The sequence below is a fragment of the Leopardus geoffroyi genome, chromosome E3 (assembly GCF_018350155.1).
Source record: "Leopardus geoffroyi isolate Oge1 chromosome E3, O.geoffroyi_Oge1_pat1.0, whole genome shotgun sequence".
In the NCBI taxonomy this organism is placed as follows: domain Eukaryota; kingdom Metazoa; phylum Chordata; class Mammalia; order Carnivora; family Felidae; genus Leopardus; species Leopardus geoffroyi.
This window is the reverse complement of record NC_059340.1, coordinates 2,274,545-2,294,324: the sequence shown is the minus strand read 5'-3', so window position 1 is coordinate 2,294,324 and position 19,780 is coordinate 2,274,545. Positions and strand designations below refer to the sequence as shown.

The window sequence follows — 19,780 nt, the reverse complement described above, 5'->3', positions numbered from 1 at the left end:
GTGAACATCCCACAAATGAAATGAAGAAAACAGTTCACGTCTACGGTGTCATCAAAAAGAATAAAATACTTCGGAACACATTTAGCAAAAGAAGTTCAAGACTTGTACCCTGAAAACTACAAAACATTGCTGGAAGAAATGAAAGATCTAAATAAATGAAAAGACACCACGTCTTCATAGATCATAAGACAATACAGTTAGATAATAATACTCTCCAAGTGTATCTACATATTCAGTGGGTTCAGTAGCAAAAACCCCAGTACTTTTTCTCGCAGGTTGATCCTTAAATTCATATGGAATTGCAAGGGGCTGTGACTAACCAAGACAATGTTAAAAAGAAGGAACGAGGTCAGAGGACTCATACTTTTCAAAACTCACTACACATCTACGGTAACAAAGACAGTGTGATGCTAGCATAAACAGACACATAGGCCAATGCAATAGATGGGAGAGCCCAGAAATAAACACAAGTTGATTTTTGACAAAGGTGCCAAGGCCATTCAATGGGGAAAGAATAATCTTTTCAATGAATTATGTTGGGACAACTAAGTATCCACCTGAAAAGAACACAGTTGAGGGGTGCCTAGGCAGCTCAGTCAGTTAAGTATCCAAGTTCAGCTCCGGTCATGATCTCACGGTTCATGAGTTTGAGCCCTGCGTCAGGCTCCATGCTGACAGCTCAGAGCCTGTTTGGGATTCTCTGAGTCCCTCTCTCTCTGCCCCTCCCTGACTCACGCTTTCTCTCTCTCTTTCAAAATAAATGAATAAACTTAAAAAAAAAAAAAAAAAGCAACCTTTGAACCTTTACCTCACACCATAGACAAATATTAATTCGAAATGCATCATGGGCATAAATTAAGGGCTAAAAGGATAAAACTCTTAGAAAAAAATAGAAGCAATTCTTCATAGCCTTGAGTTAGGCAAAGGTCTTTTAGATATACACCAAATAAACTGGACTACATCAAAACTAAAATCTTTTGGGGGCGCCTGGGTGGTTCAGTCGGTTAAGTGTCCGACTTCAGCCCAGGTCATGATCTCATGGCTTGTGAATTCGAGCCCCGTGTCGGGCTCTCTGCTGACAGCTCAGAGCCTGGAGCCTCTTCAGATTCTGAGTCTTTCTCTCTCTCTCTGCCCCTCCCCTGCTCACACTCTGTCTCCCTCTGTCTCTCAAAAATAAATAAAAACGTTTAAAAATTAAAAAAAAAAAAACTAAAAGCTTTTGTGCTGCAAATAAACCCTTTAAGAAAGTGAAAGTATAACCAACAGAATGGGAGGAAATGCTTACAAATCACATATCTGAGGAGGGACTTAATGCAGATCACATAAAGAATTCCTACCACTTAATAATAAGGACAAACAACCCAATTTAAAAATGGACAAAGGGTTTGAACACAGATGGTCAATATGCACATGAAAGGATGCTCAACGTCATTAGTCATTAGAGAAATGCGAGTGAAAACCACCGTGACCTACCACTTCCCACCCACGCAGATGGCCAGAGTGAAAAGACAGACAACCACAAGTGCTGGCAAGGATGTGGGTAACACAGCCCTCGGACGTTGCTAGCAGGAATGTAAATTGGTGCAGGCACTCTGCCAGTTCCTCAGAATGTAAACCGTGGGCTTTCCGTGTGGCTCAGCTTTTCCCCATCTCCGTATCTGCCCACGGCATATAAAAACATAGGTCTACTCTCTGTCCCAAAAACAAATAAACGTTAAAAAAAAAATTTTTTTTAAACATAGGTCTACACAAAAACCCATACATGTCTCTTCATAACAACCTAAATTATAATAGCCAATAAATAGAAGCCACCCAAACGTTCACCAGTGGATGGATAAACGATGTGATGTGGCCATACAATAAAAAATTAATCATCAGTAGGAAGAAACGAAGTGTTGAAATATGCTACAGCATGGATGAGCCGTCGAAATGTTCTACTCGAGGCGCCTGGGAGGGTCAGTCGGTTAAGCGTCCGACTTCAGCTCAGTTCGTGGTCTCACAGTTGGTCTCACGGTTCGTGGGTTCAAGTCCCGCGTGGGGCTCCGTGCTGACAGCTCAGAGCCTGGAGCTGCTTCAGATTCTGTGTCTCCCTCTCCCTCTGCCCCTCCCCTGCTGACACTATGTCTCTTTCTCACTCTGTCTCACTCTCTCTCAAAAATAAACATGAATTTTTTTTATTTTTTAAAGAAAACGTTCTGCTCAGTGAAAGGAGCCAGTCACAGAAGACCATCTGTCGTGTGATTCCACTCCTATGAAACATCCCAAATAGATAAATCTGTAGAGACAGAAAGTAGATTAGTGGGTGCCTCCCACTGGGGGGCAGGTGCTGGAGGGAGAAGGGGAGGAGACAGCTAATGGGGTGATGGCGTTTCTTTTGGGGTTGATGATGAAAATGTTCTAAAATTAATTGTAATGGTTGCACAACTCTGTGAATATACTAAAAACTACTGGATTGTACCCATTGGATTTTAAAAGGTGAACCGTATGGCACATGAATTATATCTCAATAAAACTGTTTCTTTTTTAAAAAAATGAATTAGATCTGTATGTATCAAGGTAGATAAATCTCAAAAGATGTAGAGAGAAAAAAGCAAGTTCAAGAAGGAAACAAGGAAGCATACAATATGATGTCTTTTACGTGAAATTGTAAAACAAAAAGCAACAGTATATATTGTTTGGGGGAAGATAAATTCTTAGTAAGATATAAAAACTTGGATGGAAAGGATATACTCCAACTGCAAAACTTCCGCCCTCTCTCCATAAATAATTTTTTAAAAATTTTATGGCTTATTTGTCCATTGTTTATGTGTAGCACGTAAGGAAAATATATCTGCGTTCGTGTCCTTTCCATTCCGAAATAAGAGGTAAAATGCCATATGTACTTGGGTCTACTTTTTTTTAACTCAACAACATATTCTAGAGCTCACGCTAAAAGAGTTCATGGAGCTATTCCAGGGAGGCTCCTTTATTAACCTTGTCGGGGCTTACGTCCAAAAAAGGAGGAGGGCCAGAGACGGACGACTATATGGAGACACTGAAGGATGAGGAGGACGCCTTGTGGGAGAACGTGGAATGCAACCGGCACATGTTGAGTCGCTACATCAACCCAGCCAAGCTCACCCCCTACCTGCGCCAGTGCAAGGTCATCGATGAGCAGGATGAGGACGAAGTGCTCAGTGCACCCATGCTGCCGTCCAAGATCAACCGGGCAGGTGACCTTAGGAACCCCCCGGGGGAGAGGGGGGCGACCTCTGGTGACAGCTTCAGGAAATGCACTCTAGTGGGCTGTACAAAAGCCAAATGTCTCCAGGTCAGGGATTTTTAAACAGGCGTCAACAGACTTCTGCCCACCCCGTCCCCCCAACCAAACTCTCTACGCAGAATTGAGAGGGTCCGTGAACTTGGATGGGGGGCGGGGGGTCGCATCTTTATATTACTAGCCTAAAGTGAGATTTAGCGTCTCCATCAATTATGAATGTAGGTAGGCAGTAAATCACGGTAGTGATTAGCAGTGCCTGTGACGCTGTATGGCAACAATAAGAATTACAGATATCTTCATACCTCTCTGCAGCTGTTACAGCTCTTCCAAAACGCCATTTACACTCATCTCGCCCTCAAAGTTATAGTGGTTCTCACACCAGCCAAGAGATGGTGTTAATGCATTGGCAAAGGAGCACTTTTATTACTGAATCGCAAATTTAATATTTGATAACGGCGTCTTATTAGAATTGATTCCCTTTATCATCCAATTCCTTTTTATCTGTTTAAAAATACCATCCTGAGACTTTTCCAGACTGTCCAGGGGTCCATGACACTTTATCACATCCTTCAAAGGTATGGGTAAGGTTTGTAAAGTTGTTTTGGTTTTATACACACACACACACACACACACACACACACGTGTGTATAAACACCTGTATGTACAAGGCCACGATGTAACATACATTTCTTTCTGTGGCTCACAGTTGAAAAGGTTTGAAAATCACTTCCCCACAGTACGCCTGGTGATAAGTAGCTCAAACGCTGTGACTCTCTTTTGCATACATGACAGACGTCACTAATCACAGCTTGCTTTCCTACTGGGCTCCCGTGTCACTTCAGAATCCCTCTCAACACATGCTCCAGGCAGCTTCACCAAACAATCAGTTAACATGAGATGAAACTTATTTATCACGTCTATCCTGGGGGAAAGGTAGGGAGTTTGGGGACCTCCCAGGAAGAACTATCTGAAAATAAAACGTCTGAGGAAGGGCCAAGAAATGTTAAGTGACGAGTGGAATCAGGAGAGAAACGGAAACGCTGAGCAAATTACATTAAGGTTAGAGATGTTTCCGGACTAGGAGATAATCCCCCAAATCGTGGAGCTGTGCCTGCTTCCTGGGACTTCCCAGCTCTCCGCCCACAGATCCGTCTTCCTGCTCTGAATCTCAGAAAACCATACATTTTCTATAATTGCTGTTGTCCTTCCAACCTCCTTCAATCACAGAAGACCTGGGGCCTGTATGGTTAATTTTAGCCCCGGTCAACTGGCAAGCTCTTTGAAACCGTGGGTTTCCCGTAACTGCAATTTCATTTATCCTCGTTCCACCAATTTCTTAGAGAAAGGAAAACTAACAGCCACTGAATCCCTGTGGAGGGCCTGGCACTTTGATTGATGGTATCTGGACTCCCAGATACAGCTCGAGAGTGACAGGATGTGGCGAGGCTGTCTTCTTAGAGTTCGCTGAGGGATGTGAGCCCAGGATAAGACTGGCTACGGAGACCCGCGCCCAGTCAGAACCGTACTTGTCTTCTCACCGGGCCCATTTCCGTCCCCCTAGGCCGACTGTTGGATATTCTGCACACAAAGGGCCAGAGGGGCTATGTGGTCTTCTTGGAGAGCCTGGAATTTTACTACCCAGAACTGTACAAACTGGTGACTGGAAAGGAGCCCACCCGGAGATTCTCTACCATTGTGGGTAAGAGGCTTTGCCATCAGGAGTATTGGAACTCTGGCGGAAGTGTGTGCGCATATGCGTGTGTGTGTGTGTGTGTCCAGTGGTAGGACACTTCTAAAGCTATGAATCTATGATGTTAGGACAGTGTCCCTGTGGCACTTGTGGGCTGTCAACCACTCATTTCTGCCTGATGATCAAGGACAGACGACAGGGAAACCACAACAGGAGCCAAGAGACGTGGGTGTTCACAGAACATCCCCCGGGAATGCTGGTGGGGTGGAACAGAAGTTCGCACTACCCCCTGGATCCGGTCCTTGCCTTGCCCACTGTCTTGCCAGTATCCCTGGGCCAGAGCCCTTGGTAATCGCGTCAGCTTCCCTCCCTAAATGTTCTCGGAACAGCCTTCCGCCCATCTCCCCCACTACCCCAGTCCACACTCCTCCAGCCCCATCCACTCTCTGCATCCATCCCCGCTCTGCTCCCTGCTTTCTCCACTCCTCGTGTTGCCCTCCCCTCAGGAAACCTTTCGCGGTTTTCCACGGCATCCAACTAAAGGCCCAGGCCTTCGTTGGGGCCCACCAAGCCCACGCGCTCCCGCCCCGGCCGACACTCCCAGCCTCGCTCTGCCTCTCCCTCTCTCCGGACTCCAGCCACTTCGGTCTGCCTTCGGTTTCCTAAACGTGCCAACTGCCTCCGTCCTCCCCATAGGGCTCTGGCAGTGTTATTCCGCCTTTCTAGAACGTGTTTAACTCCCTCGGCCTTTCAGCTCCACCATCGGGGAGCCTTCCGAGCCCTCTGCCCACCAGGCTGGATCTGGCCCCCTGCTGCCCGCGTTCATGGCCCCCGCGCCTCTTCTTTGCGAAAGCCTCTCCGTCTGGGGTTCTGTCAGTGCGGGGTCGTCTGCCGGGTCGGTGTCCGTCTGCTTCCCGCCGGAAGCCCGGGGCCTGGGGGGCAGTGGGAGCTCGCTGACGCGTCGGCGCGTGCGGGAGCCAACGGGACCCCCTCCGCTCTCCCCACCTCTCCACCTCTCCGCAGTGGAGGAGGGCCACGAGGGCCTCACGCACTTCCTGATGAACGAGGTCATCAAGCTGCAGCAGCAGATGAAGGCCAAGGACCTGCAGCGGTGCGAGCTGCTGGCCAAGTCGCGCCAGCTGGAGGACGAGAAGAAGCAGCTGACGCTCACGCGGGTGGAGCTGCTGACCTTCCAGGAGCGGTACTACAAGATGAAGGAGGAGCGCGACAGCTACAACGACGAGCTGGTCAAGGTGAAGGACGACAACTACAACCTGGCCATGCGCTACGCCCAGCTCAGCGAGGAGAAGAACATGGCGGTCATGAGGAGCCGAGACCTCCAACTCGAGGTGAGCGGCAGGCGCGGGGGGCCCGCGGGCTCGAGGCCGCCACGCGGGCGGGTGCGGGCAGGCGCCCACGGGCCGCCGGCGCCGCTCGGTCCGCTGGGCGAGGGGGCCGGGAGGGCACGGTGTTCTCCGCGGGCGGGGTGCCTGCGCCCGCCGTGCGCCTGCGCAGGCCTACCCAGCGCGGCTGGGCGCCGGTGCAGGGCCCGGAGCCACCCCGCGCATGTGCGGACATGCGCACACGGACCCAGTGGGGCTTCCCGCCCCTGCTCGGGCTGCCTCCGCCTCGCCCCTCCCCTATGAACCCTCCATACGAAGGTGCAGACATGCGCACAGGGACCCACTGGGGCTCCCTGCCCCCTCCTGGGGCCCAGAGCCGCCGTGCGCATGTGCAGACCTGTGCTTGCAGTCCTGTGCAAAGCTGGGTGAGGTGGAGAGGTGGAGAGCCCAGGGGCCTAGACTGTGAGTGAGTGGCTCCCGGGAAAACCAGCGAGGAGACGGAGGGAGCCCTCGTCTTTTAGACCAAGACTCTGCTCAGCTGTATCCGCAGAGCTCAGCGTGGCACCGTGGGGTGGTCAATACGCTTATCGGTGAACAATCCACGAGCCAAATGATTGATGTCATTAACGAGTTTACCTCCAAAATGGAGAAGGGGAAGGAGCATTTGCTTAACTCATTCATCCCTTTAATTTACCGAGTGCCGCCGTGCACCAGGCTCTTTTCCAGGGATGCATAACTCAAGACCAAGGCCCGGCTGTCACGGAGCTCACATGCTAATCAGAAAACAAATACATAAAGAGCTGGTAGTAATAAGTGCTATTAAGAAGAAGGAAGAAAAGAGTGAGGATAGGGAGTGGGGCTCACTCTTTTAACAAGGATGGTCAGGAAGGGTCTCTGAGAAGGGAACGCATGAGTAGAGGTCTGAGGACAGAGAGGGAGCCAGCCACGTGAGGCCCTGGGGAAGAGCAAAGAACAAATAAAAGGCCCCAAGTAGGGGGCGTGCTCTCTGGAGAACCAGCGAGAGTGCCGATAGGGGCCGGAGCCACGTGAGCAAGGGGCACAGAGAGATGGCCAAGGTCCAGCTCGTAAGGGCATGGTAAGACCTTTGGAACTTACTCTATTCGTGATGGGAAGCCACTGAAGGATTGAGAGCTGGAGAGTGACAACTGATTTATATCTAGAAGGATTACTCTGGCTGCTGGGTGGAAAATAGACTCGGAATATTTATGAAGCACCTGCCACGTGTAAGGCACAGTGCTAAGCACTGGGGGGACACGGGGATAAATAACCCGACTTCTGCTCGGGTCACTTACAATTTAGTTGAAGCAGACAGATCAGTAAACAATGAACTAGGATTCAGGTGAATTAAGTCCGTGACGTAGCAGGCAGTAGACCATTTCTGTCAAAAGCCGTGAGCCTTGACGTCCTGTACATTTGAGTTTGAATCTGACTCCTGGCCTCTGGCTTTGTCCCTGAGTTGGCTTTTGGCCTCGGTTTCCTCATTTGTCAACGGCAGTAATGAAAACGACCCCTGTGCCCTAGGATTGCTGAAACCTAGCACTATAAGTCTTTGGCAAAGCGGCTGGCTCAGGAAGCACCCCGCCGTGCTAGCCCTCCATGCCCACTTGGGTGGGACTGGGGATCTGGACCCAGCACCGGGCCCTGGGGCTGACCTTCCAAGATGCCGAGGAGGACTTTTTTTTTTTTTTTTTTTTTTTGCGTGACCAGGAGAAGAGGTGTCTGTGCTGTCATAGCTAGGGCTCAGAGACCTGAACCTGTGGCAGCGACTTACGAGTTTCCCTTCTATGACTTTGTCCTGCGTTGTATTTCCTTGGAGATGTGGTAATAGTGAGACACGTGCCTAGAACGTGAAAGCGCATCTGGGCGGCAGAGTCCCTAGGTCATTCCCGAGCCCCAGACCGCTTCCTTGCGTGCCTCTCTCTTCCTTGCTTCCGTTCCACGGGGGCGCCACAGTAGTTCCTTGCTAAAGCCACCACCCCCTGCCTGCGAGGCATCTTGCGATCCTTCTCCCCTATCGCCAAGCCTATATTGAGAAAGGGTGCTCACCCCTTTGGTCCCCCACTTCCCTGCAGCCCTTGAAAGCAGTCTTGATTCGGATGTTTTACGTGGTCGATCAGTTTAGGGAGGCAGACACGCTTAGTGACAAAGGTCTGAGAAGTCTTCTCCTGGTCCCGCTCCCTGACACTCCCCTCTCGAGGGGTAAAGCTCAGCACGTCACCACTTGCCCCATTTCCAGACGTAGTCACAACCTCATCTACGAAGCCACTCTTTCAGCCCTGCGGGTTGGTCCTTTAGGTCAGAGATGCTGCGAATCCAGAGAGCCTCACGCTGTCCTTTTCGCATCAGTGCGAAACTTGTCCAGATAGAATTTTGTGGGAAACCCGCGGGACAAACCTGTACCGGCTGCTCTGGGGTCAAGTCAGGGCAGCAGAGCCCAGAACCCTGAGCTCTTGGCCACCTCACTCCCTGTAGATAACATGGGTTCTTGAGGGGAGACCCCGAGTCTGAGAATCAGACTCAGGGCCACCAAGAAAGGCACTGGAGTGGATTCCATACCTGGGGGGAGACAACCTTCCCCCATTCTGCAGTCTGGTCCACCCCATAAAAGTTACCCCAGGGAAGTTGCTAAGGGACATACGGTGCTTTTCGGAACTCTCTTAAATTAGCAGGTCAGGAGGTCTCATCGACAAGGAAGTGGTGCTGTGTTTTGCCGGGAAAGGTTTCTCTGAGCCCTTCCCCGTCGCTGCCTGGAAGAAGGGGGGTGGGGCAGGCATCACTCAGGTTGTGCGGAAAGTCCACCGGGGTCTGGGGGAGTGCTGCCTCTCCCTCATTCTCCCCGGGGCACCTTGGGCGTTTCAGATTGACCAGCTCAAGCACCGGTTGAATAAGATGGAGGAGGAGTGTAAGCTGGAGAGGAACCAGTCGCTGAAACTGAAGAACGACATTGAGAATCGGCCCAAGAGGGAGCAGGTCCTGGAACTGGAGCGGGAGAACGAGATGCTGAAGACCAAAATCCAAGAGCTGCAGTCCATCATCCAGGTGAGGGCCGGGGCAGGGCGGCGTACGGAAGGGGCCGAGCCCGGTCTGGGCGTCAGCCCCTCTTGCCGACCTCAGGGCCCCTCGGCCATTTGCGTCATCCCTGGGTGCCTCAGTTTCCCCCTCCGTACAGCAAGGTGGCCACACCGCCCGCTTCTCGGGAGCGTGACGTTACGTGAGGTGATACTTGGGACAGGGTGTCCGTAATTCGTGCCCGTTCCCGTGGAGGCCGCCGCCCGGGCTCTGTGACAAACCCAGCTGCCCTTAAAGATCCCGAGAAATTCAACTCTCAGCTCCCTGGGATTCGTTAAAACATCAGGGGTCTCCGTGCGTTTCCCACCACGGAACGGTTTACAGGGGTGAAAGAGGAGGTAGGGGAGGGGTAGCAGCCCCGAACACATCTGCAAGGAGAGGAAGAAAGGCTCTCTCTCCGCTCCCCCGCTCAGTTACTCCCCCGGGATCGGCTGCCTGGTGTTGGAGGTGAGGATCTGGAGCAGAGAATGAATCTGGGTTAATCGAAGCAGATTAATTGATATTTCAGGGGAAGCATCGGGACGGGGGATCAGCCCTGTCTTTGCTTCACATTTCACCTGTGAAATGTCTGGACAGACAGCACTGCTCCTCTCGGCTCTGATAAGAGCGAGGACAGAACAATGGGCATCGGGATGTTCCTGAGCAGGAGAGGGGTTTATGCTTCTTTCCAGGTGATAAAATTCTTAAATAGTAAGCTGCTTAAGGATCCCAAGAGACAGCGACTCTTTCCCTGCTTCCCTGGCACAGAGTCTCCTGCCCTCACGGTGCCCGTGGCGGGCTCTGCTGTGCCCTGCCTTCCCGGTCCCCCGGGCCCCCCGCCGCACCCCACCCAGCATGGTTAACCACCCCCCCAGGCCGGGAAGCGCAGCCTGCCCGACTCGGACAAGGCCATCCTGGACATCCTGGAACACGACCGCAAGGAGGCTCTGGAAGACCGGCAGGAGCTCGTCAACAAGATCTACAACCTGCAGGAGGAGGTCCGCCAGGCAGAGGAGCTGCGGGACAAGGTGGGAGCCCCAGGGTGGAGGGGCGCCCCCCCCCCCCCCAGCCAGTGTCCTCGGGCCGGCCTTCTCACCAGGGAGCCCCTGTGCAGGGCTCCTGCGTGCTTGTGAGACCTCCCCGGCCCTCCGGCTCGCCTCTGGAGACCAGGTCCGACCCCAGGACAGATTCCCCACGCGTGCCGGCCTTGGCACCTTGCAGTTATCTGTCAATTGTTGCAAGCATCCCCCTGGCCTCTGCCTTCCGTGGCCTGCGGTCGGGGCGGGGAGGGCGCACGGTCTCTGCCCTGTCCCGCCCCCCCCCCCGGCCCGGCAGTCCCTGGCGCGCGGTGGGTGTGAGGCACGTCTCGGTCACTTGGCCGGCTCCCGTGGCCCCCGCCACCCAGACGGGCGTCAGAAGGACGTGCGATGCGGGGCGGGACGGGCCGGCTCCGGCTGGCGGGCCGGCCGGGAGGCGCCAGCGGGAGACGGCTGCCACGGAGCGGCCGAGCGCTGGGTGCGAGCACCGGCCTCTCCCCGTGGTGTGCAGTACCTGGAGGAAAAGGAGGACCTGGAGCTGAAGTGCTCGACGCTGAGCAAGGACTGCGAGATGTACAAGCACCGCATGAGCACCGTCATGCTGCAGCTGGAGGAGGTGGAGCGCGAGCGGGACCAGGTGCGGGCAGGGCCGGAGCCGGGCAAGAGCCGGTGTCTGGGTCAGACGGCCGCGTCCGGGCCCTGGCCCATCAGATGTGTGGCTCCGGGGAAGCCCCGCCCCTCCGTGCCCCCACCTGGGGGCGCTGAGGGCACCACCACCCCGTCCCTCAGGGCCGCCCCGGGCTCCTGGAAGCCGCGGGACGCATAGCAGCCATCACCTGCACTGGTTTTTTTTTTCTTTTTTAAGAAGCATTTATTTATTTTTGAGAGAGAGCGGGAAGTAGGGGAGGGGCAGACGGGGGGGGGGGGGGGCAGAGGATCCGAAGCGGGCTCTGCACGGACTGCAGAAAGCCCGACGCGGGGCTCGAACCCACAAACCTCCAGATCACGCCCTGAGCCGGAGTCGGACGCTCAACCGACTGAGCCACCCAGGCGCCCCCATCCTGTTGAGGAAAGTAGCGATTTAAACGCCCAAGAGTCGGGGTCGAGAAAAGAGCGGGAGCCGACGCGGCCGACCCCTGGGCCGGGAAATGGGCGTCCCGCTTCTGATTTGGGTGGTGCAGGCGGGGTAAAGAACCACAGGGGCCTTGTCCTCCCCACCCCCCTGCCCCCTCCCTGCCCGCCTCCCCGCAGGCCTTCCATTCCCGGGACGAAGCGCAGACCCAGTATTCGCAGTGCTTGATCGAGAAGGACAAGTACAGGAAGCAAATCCGAGAGCTGGAGGAGAGGAATGACGAGATGAGAATCGAGATGGTCCGGCGGGAGGCCTGCATCGTCAACCTGGAGAGCAAGCTTCGGCGCCTGTCCAAGGACAGCGGCAGCCTCGACCAGGTGGGGCTGCACCGGGCTGGGCGTGTCCCCCGCACCTGCCACCAGGGCTTCCCACACCGCCGGTGGCCCAGCAGGGTCACCGCCCCCGTGCAGCGGCCCTTCCCTGCCGCACCCAGGACCCCCCACGGCCTTAACCCTCCTACACACGCACACCACAGAGTACAAATTACGAATTTTGAACTTGGAAGGTGCAGGGGAAAACCCCGTCCGGGCTACTTGCTCCCCAACTTTAGACAAGTCACTTCACCCAGTAGCCTCAGCTCCTCCTCGTTTGACCATAGTGACCATTAGGCTCACGGCACAGCCACTGACATGTGGACGGTCTCTGGGTTTCAGATGCCCTGTGCCCCCCTGAAGTCCCTAGTGCCTGTGAGGACGCTGTCCTTTCCGGGTGGCACAAAGCTCCGAGCACCAGTCCCCGCAGGGTCCCAGGAATGAACGAGCACTGCCATCAGAGCAGAGGACCTCATCCTTGTCGTAGCAGCGGGGGTCACGCGCGGTCACACACAGGTGCCGTGCTAAGTGCCATCTGCCTGCGAGCCCCCGTAGCCCACAGACCTGTCCTGCCAGGAAGGTGTGATCACTGTCCTCATTGACCGAGGAAGGAACCCAGACCCCAGCAGCTGAGGGCACCACCGGTCGGTGGCCCCGGGGAAACGGGGGTGAGACCCTCCGAGGACTCAAGTCTAGCACCGGAGGCAGATCCGGGAACATGACACTTCAACACAAATTGTAAATCACCTGTTGGGTTTGGGCCGTGGGGTCCCCGGGGGAGGAGGCCTCCGCTCTGCCAGGGTTTCGGGCAAGACCCCCTTCGGACAAGGTGGGGGTGGCCTTGGGCCCCCCCGCTCGCAGCGCTGCCCCAGCTCCCCCTGCCCAAGGTCTGCCCCTTGTGGTCTGGGCCCAGGCGTGGCTCTCTCAGTCGGGCCTCCGCCGGCCCCCGTGATGGAGACAGGAGCCTCTGTTACGCTGTCGACCCTCTGGGCAGTTGTAGTTTTTTCTCCGTGAAGCCCATAACCCGGTGCCCGACATCGGGCAGGGCCCGGGAGCGTCTGCTCAGTGGACAGGCGAAAGCTTTGGGGGCGCCCGGCTGGGTGAGGAAGGACGGGGCCTCGTTCCAGGCCCCGGACGGACAGCCTGAGCGAGGCCCGCAGTGCCACACGCAGCATGCTAGTGGCAGGTCGTGATGGGAGGGGGAGGTGGGGACGGGCAGCAGGAGCTAGCCAAGTCGTGGGCTCAGGCCCAGTTATTCGGGGACCTGGATGGATTTTGTGCGGAGAAGGCAAGGAGCTGTGGGTCTGGAGGCAGCAGCATGAAGGTGGTGCGGATCTGGGGGCACCTGGGAGAGAGTCGCTGCCCCCGCGGCTCGGCCCGGGGCACGAGGACGGGGCCTGCGCTGCTTCTGGGCTCGTTCCGTCGGTCGGCGGCGGCTTCTGTGTTTGCAGCTCAGGCCCGGGGCCGCACCTGGACGTATGGAGGCCACACGACAGGCCCCAGGGGCAGAGACCCGCTAGGGGGACGTCCCCATGGGGAGACGGGGACAGGAGGCTGGTGAGGAGGAGCGGGCGGGGCTGGAACCCCGAGTCTGGGCACCGAGGGGTCGTGGGGGCCAGGGAGAAGAGCGGGCCGTCCTGAGTTTGAAGCTGGGGCCTCACTGGCTTCCCCCGGCCCCAGAGTCTGCCCAGGAACCTGCCAGTGGCCATCATCTCTCAGAACTTTGGGGACGCCAGCCCCAGGATCAACGGTCAGGAAGCCGACGACTCGTCAACCTCGGAGGAGTCACCAGAAGACAGCAGATACTTCCTGCCCTGTCACCCCCCCAAGCGCAGGATGAATCTGAAGGGCATCCAGGTACCAGGACATGGAAGGGCACGGGGGCATGGGGTGGGGGGGGCATGGAGTGGTGGGGACATGGGGTTGGGGGCTACAGGGTGGGAGCATGGGGTGAGGCTTGGACATCGAGTGCTGGGGGCCAAGGGGTGGGGGACTGGGGGCTGTGAGGTGGGGGGCCGAGGGCTGTGGCGTGAGGGCCCTGAGTTGGGGCATGGGGGCTGTGGGGTGCGGGTGGGAGCTACGGGATGGGGGTCCCACAGACTGGTGGGGTGGGGGCCGTGGGGCCATGGGGGTGGGGGCTGAGGGGCGGGGGCCTTGGGCTGGGGGCCGTGGGGTGGGGGCCGTATGGTGGGGGTGGGGGTCCCACAGGCCGGTGGGGACGCAGGTCTGGTAGACCCAGACCCGATGGGACTCCACGTGTTCTAGCCCTGTGGGTGGGAATCCTGTTTTTACGAGCCCTCCCGTCTCCCACGAGCCCTCCCGTCTCCCACAAGTGTAGCAGAAGTCAGAGAGGGAGAGGGAACAAAGTAAGCGTTACGTGGAGATTGCCACGGCGGCAAAGCCGTCTGCTCCACTCAGCGCTCCTTGCGGGATGCGTGGGGACCAGATAGTGTCACACGGGAGGGGCCCAGCAGCACAGGCCAGGCCCCCTGGAAGGCGCCAGCTCCACGGGCCCGGCGGGGGCAAAAGCCTCGTCCTTTCCTGAAATTCCCCTGCGTCGTGTACCCGGTTGTGCGGGGCCTCCCCCGCCGCCACCGTCAGCCCTGGAACCAGCCGCGTCCCCCGGGGGGCAGGCGTCACATGCCTTCCTCCATTCGTTCTGGCCCCTCCGTCCGCTGACCCGTGTCCCGGGCCTTGTTTGATTTGTGCCCTCTGTCCTCCTCTGTCCCCTCCGTGTCGCAGCTGCAGAGAGCTAAATCCCCCATCAGCCTGAAGCGAGCCTCAGATTTCCAAGGTTGGTGCACACCCGGACCCCTCTCCTGTCTGTCCGTCCCTCTGCCTCTCCCGGTCCGTCTTCCCCATTGTGGCCATCAGTCGTGTGCAGTCAGCCTGACAGGCCTGGGGACCCCGGGGAGAGGGGGTCCGGTAGTATCTCACATCCATCGTCACAGGAGAGGGTGGGTGCTGAGACACAGAAAGGTCAGGTCTAACACACACACACACACACACACACACACACACACACACACACTGAGGTCGGCCCAGAGCCCCTGATCCCTCAGCTGGAATTCGTAGCTCTGCTCACAGCTTCAGGCTCCCTGCCGGGCAGTGTGGGTCCCATCTGTGAGCCTGGGCTCTGAGGCAGGGCCACCAGTGAGGAGGGGGAGAGGGGCTCCGGACGCTCAAGAAAGGGGGGACAGAGGAGGGCTGGAGAAAGAGCGTCAGGAAGAGAGACAACCTCTGGAAAGGCGCCCAGGACAGAGTGGGGAGCGGGGGCAGGGTTGAGCCCAGCGTGCTGCCCTTCTAGAGCTCAGAGCAGGGGGTGCCGGGAACAAGGCTGCAGAAGGTGACAGGGCGGGAGCAACAAGCCCTCCGGGATCTGCGGGGGGGGGGGGCAGGGGAGGCCCATCCACTCCTGTCATCGCCAGCCCAAGTATCTCTAGAACCTCCTTTATCAGAAGGGAGGCGTAAAGGGCCTGGGGCTTGTGGAGGAACAGAGAAATGTTTGCCCCAAGAAAAGGGAAAGGAGGCGGCAGGGTGACGGAGCTTCTGGACTCTTCCCAAGCCTTTACCCCTGCTTAGCGTGAGGTGTGGGTTCGTCCCAAGGTGCTCCCACACGGAGGCACGCACACGTGTCTGTGCGTGCATGTGGGGTGACTGACAGGCTGTGCAGCAAGGCAAGGGCTGAGACAAGTGTGCACAGAGCCCCAGGGAGCCCCCGAAGGCGCAGGAGGGGCGGCAGGGGCCTCCTGGGGAGGAGACGTACTCAGTCCCCATTGGCCCCAGTCTTCAGTCGGCCTGTCTAGTAGGGATGGTGGGATCTGCTTCGAGGACAAGGTCCTGGGGCGGGGACATTGTCGCTCTACAAGAGACACGTGGTCCGCTGATCCACAGAGTGCCAGCTGGGGCCCCAGCCCGAGTCCTCAGAGACAGAGGACACGGTCCAGCCTGGAGCGAGGCCACCCTGGGCCCGGCAGGGGCTGGACACACTGGTCTGCAAGACCAGATTCCCTTCCAGGAGCCTGCAGCTGGGGGGACCACAGGAGGGAGGAGGCGGCCACGCACCATCCCTCAGAGGACAGGCCGCCCAGCCGGGACAGCCCCCGGGTGCTTGGTGCCCGCGGGATCTCAGCCCCTCTTCCCTGCCCCTTTGCCTCCTGCTTCTGTGAGGACAGGGCGAGGCCATGAGGAAGAAGGCACTGACGCGAGCCCCAGCTCCTCCAGATCCCTGCCCATCACCACCTCGTTCTCCAAGATGGTAAGCGGGGTCCCCAGCACACCCCCTTCCGGCTCAGAACCCGGGCCCCCCCCCTTCGTCTGCCCCAGCAAGCCTGGCCCCCCCCCTTTCCTCTCTGCACCCTCCTAAAGCCAGCAAGTGGAGTCATTCTGGGGCTGCAGCCCCAGCCCTCCTTTTGTTTATTTAAGGATGCTTCCACAGCCTCAGGATGTATTTACACCTTCTTGCCGCCTGCTTTCCCAATTTAACACTTGGCGGGAGGAAGGGATGGGTCTCTGAGGAGCCGTAGGATTGCACAGGCAGAGGCAGAAAATTGTCCTGCAGGTCCTGGGCCTCTGGCACCTCGGGCAGCCCAGCAGCTGGGACTGCAGGCTCCCCCTCACCCCACCCCCGCCCCCGCCTGCCTGGCAGGGTCCTCCGCCCTGCATCCGGTGTCACTCCCCGCAGGCAGGCAGCAGAAGGCGTGGGATTAGAAATTCTAGCCCTGGAGGGGAAGCCCCGGGAAGCTTGTCAGCTCAGCTTCCAGAATCGGGCCCTGGGGGATGCAGGGGTTTGATAACGAATGGCTCCTGTCTCGCTGCAGCTCTGGGGGCCAAATCCGAGGCTCTTATCGGAGGCGGCCCTTGCCAGGAGCCAGCAGGCCTGTTTCAAAGGGTCACCCTCCAGCGGCCACGCCGCCCGGGGACATCTGTTGCTGCCACCAGTGAGACCCCCCCCAGAGGGTCTACCTCTCATCCAGAGTTGGTGCCCAAGGCCGGTGCAGCCTGGGGGGCCGTGGAGCTCAGCCTGTTCCCCCCACCCAGCCACGGCGGACTCCCGCCTGCGCCCTCCCTGCCCCCTCCCGAGGCGAGCAGATGTGCGAGCAGCTGTGCACCGAGCTTGGGCTGCGGCCGCCCCGGGGCTGGGCACGAGCCTTCTCTGGCCAAGGTCACTGCTGAGAACCAGCCTCGCCGACCCGCCTGCCCACATCAGGGGAGGGGACGCAGTCGTTAGGTTTAGTCCCCACGTATGTGATATTGTCGCGCGGAGGCAGGGGCGTGTAAGCGCCCGGCTCCCCAGAGCGCACCCGCGTGTTTTGCAGCAGCCCCACCGGAGCCGCTCCAGCATCATGTCGATCACCGCTGAGCCCCCCGGAAACGACTCTATTGTCAGGCGCTATAAGGAAGACGCACCTCACCGGAGGTGGGTGCCGGGAGGGAGGAGGGGAGACGTGCCCCCCCTCGGTCTCTCACTCAGCAGCCGTTGACCCGACCTTGGAAGGCAGACAGGATGCCACCCACTTTACAGATGAGAAGGCTGAGGCTCCGAGGAGGCCTGTGGCTTTCCCAGGGTCACCTGTGCCGTGGCCCCATGGCGGGGGGGGGGGGGGTGCTCTTTCTGCCCAAGAGCGGAAGACCCCACAAACAGCCTCCCCTTTCCCACCTCCCCTCCCCTTCCCCCACTGCTCCTGTCCCCAGCTGAGAAGACCACCCTGGAGGCCTGCCTGGGCACTCAGATGCTCCCAGGCACTGGATGTTTGACATCGTGGGCTCCGAGTCAGAGATCGCTGGGGGGGGGGGGGGGGGGGGGGGGGTGGTTCCAGAAGGGCTGACAGCACAGAGCAGCCTGCAGGCTGGGATCCACATCCGCGGCCCTGCCAGCGGCCTGGTCTGGGCCTCGTTACCCTGTGGCGGGGACCACACGCGGAGGAGCTTGGACCTCCCGGAGCGCCCTCGCTCCTGTCCTAGCCCATCGTGTCAAAGGGCACGGTCGGCTCTCGAGGCCCATTGCGCGAGGCCTATCGTGCGAGCAGATGTTCAGTCTTCTGTGTGAGGAACGAGAGCGTGACTGGGAAGCAGCAGGTGGGGCTGGTGGAGACTGTTCACCTGCCCTTCACGGGCCTCCTCCTTCACGGGTTCACCTGCTGTGGCCTCCGCTGGCTGCCTGGGACACCCTGGCCTCCAGCAGAGCGTCCAGCCCTCTGCGCACCTGCTGACCTTCCCCTCCTGCCCACGCTGCCCTCTCAAAACCAAGGCCTCTCGGGAAGTCAGAACATTCCAGAAGCTTCCCCCTCCCTCGACCACTGGAGAGCTCCCACACACACGCGCCCCCCTGTCCCTCCCTTGTGTCTTGCAGCACCGTGGAAGACGACAACGAGAGTGGCGGGTTCGACGCCTTGGACTTTGATGGTAGGTACCCGACAGAACTTAGAGGCACAAAGGCGTGGCGGCCACCTGCCGTCTGGCCGGAGCAGGGCCACGTTGCCCACGCCCCCGACCCTCCAGCTCCGGCTGGGGCCCTGCACCTCATAGGTCCTCAGAAACGTGCGTGGCGTGGCTTCCAAGAGGGCGGTGCGTCCTGTCTGTGCCCAGGGGGCCAGGCCTCCATCCCTGGGGAGCTTCCGGGCCGGGGTTGGGGGTGGGGCGGCCTGCCGCGCCTGAACTTGCTCTGGAGGCAGCGGGGCCGCACAGCTGCTGAGCCCAGAGTCCGTCAGTTGTGGGTGCTTCAAGAGAGTCGAACTGGCAGTGCCCATTTGCAGAAAGGCTACTGTCCCCCTCGTCTTGCGGATGAAGGAACGGAGCCGTGGAGAGCTCGAGGAACGCGGAAGGGGGGTGGGCGGGAGGCAGGGAGACGGCCTCAGAAATCTGTGTGAAGCTGCCGACCCACCCCAATGAGACGAGGGTCGGCAGTGGGGAGGGGGCGGGAAGTGAGGTGGGGCAGCAGTTGGAGTCATTTGTCCTCCCCTGACACCAGAGGCGGGGGGGCAGCCGAGTCGCGGGGAGACTGAGGGTCCGTGGTGACCCTGAAACGGCCCCCCGGCAGAGGCGGTGTGGCGGAGGGGTTGTTCCTTCAGCCTAGACCACGCAGAGAGCCGGGAAGGAGGGTTGGGTCCCCCGGGAGCACGGTCGTCTGGTTCAGCTGAGCCCACGCTGAGCCCCTGTGCCTCACCACGCCTGGTGCATGGGACACAGAGACTCCTGCCCCTGGGTCCCTGCCCTGGCCGACACCCGGGTGCAACAGCTGCAAGCCAGTGGACCGTGCGGGCAGAAGACAGGAGCAGGAGAGGAGCCTCCCAGAGACGGCAGTCCCCCCGCTCCTCCTGAGTCTGGCCCAGACTCCTCCGGGGGTGGCCTGCCAGCCCCCTCTCGTGCCCCGGGTCCCCCCACCCTGCCTCCACCCGTCAGCAGCTCAGGCTGCCAGCAGATACAGTGAAGGATTAGCCCGTCTCCCTGACTGGAGACCATCAGGAGCCATCAAGTGTTAAAGGGAGGTTAGCACCTAACGGAGGCTGGGTGATGAGAAGTGAAGGAGTTTGGGAAGGGGGGAGCTGGAATTCTGGGCAGCCGTCCAAGGCATTCTGCAGCGTCAGGACAAATTCTCTTTGCAGAGAGGCCTTTGTTATCAGCCCGGAGCGGGCTTTGCGCCTCCCCCCCTCCCCCTCCCAGCGCCTCGGCCCAGTGGGGCTGAGCATCTTCCCCCCCCCCCCCCAGTTCTCCAGCCCCAGCCCCGCTGAGTTGGGAAGAGGGGTTTTCCACACTGGGTCCAGACTCTGCCTTTCGGGCTCCACCCCCGGCCCACAGGCCTCCAAGGGGTAGATGGGGTGGTAAGACCCAGGGTGGCCCCAACATGAGAATACGGAGACCAGTTCACAAGCCGGAGGCAGGGGGATTGCTCTGTGGAAGAACGTTCCATGCAGCGCCTTGTGCAGGCGTCCTGGCCCAG

At 58.3% G+C, this 19,780-nt stretch overlaps 1 protein-coding gene across 8 annotated transcripts in view; it reads left to right on the top strand.

Moving 5' to 3' along the window:
* CARD11 (caspase recruitment domain family member 11) overlaps positions 1-19,780 on the top strand; it is a 142,663-nt gene that overhangs the window by 101,619 nt on the left and 21,264 nt on the right. For 6 of the 8 annotated variants that reach the window (XM_045459843.1, XM_045459842.1, XM_045459839.1 and 3 more), the window contains 12 exons: positions 3,000-3,212; positions 4,821-4,958; positions 5,973-6,298; positions 9,173-9,352; positions 10,237-10,389; positions 10,910-11,035; positions 11,650-11,847; positions 13,522-13,698; positions 14,584-14,635; positions 16,017-16,099; positions 17,160-17,260; positions 18,194-18,246. In XM_045459843.1, coding sequence (XP_045315799.1) covers positions 3,000-3,212; positions 4,821-4,958; positions 5,973-6,298; positions 9,173-9,352; positions 10,237-10,389; positions 10,910-11,035; positions 11,650-11,847; positions 13,522-13,698; positions 14,584-14,635; positions 16,017-16,099; positions 17,160-17,260; positions 18,194-18,246 — 1,800 coding nt within the window. The remainder of the gene's footprint in view (positions 1-2,999; positions 3,213-4,820; positions 4,959-5,972; positions 6,299-9,172; positions 9,353-10,236; positions 10,390-10,909; positions 11,036-11,649; positions 11,848-13,521; positions 13,699-14,583; positions 14,636-16,016; positions 16,100-17,159; positions 17,261-18,193; positions 18,247-19,780) is intronic. The other 2 variants (XM_045459846.1, XM_045459845.1) reach the window with 2 other exon arrangements.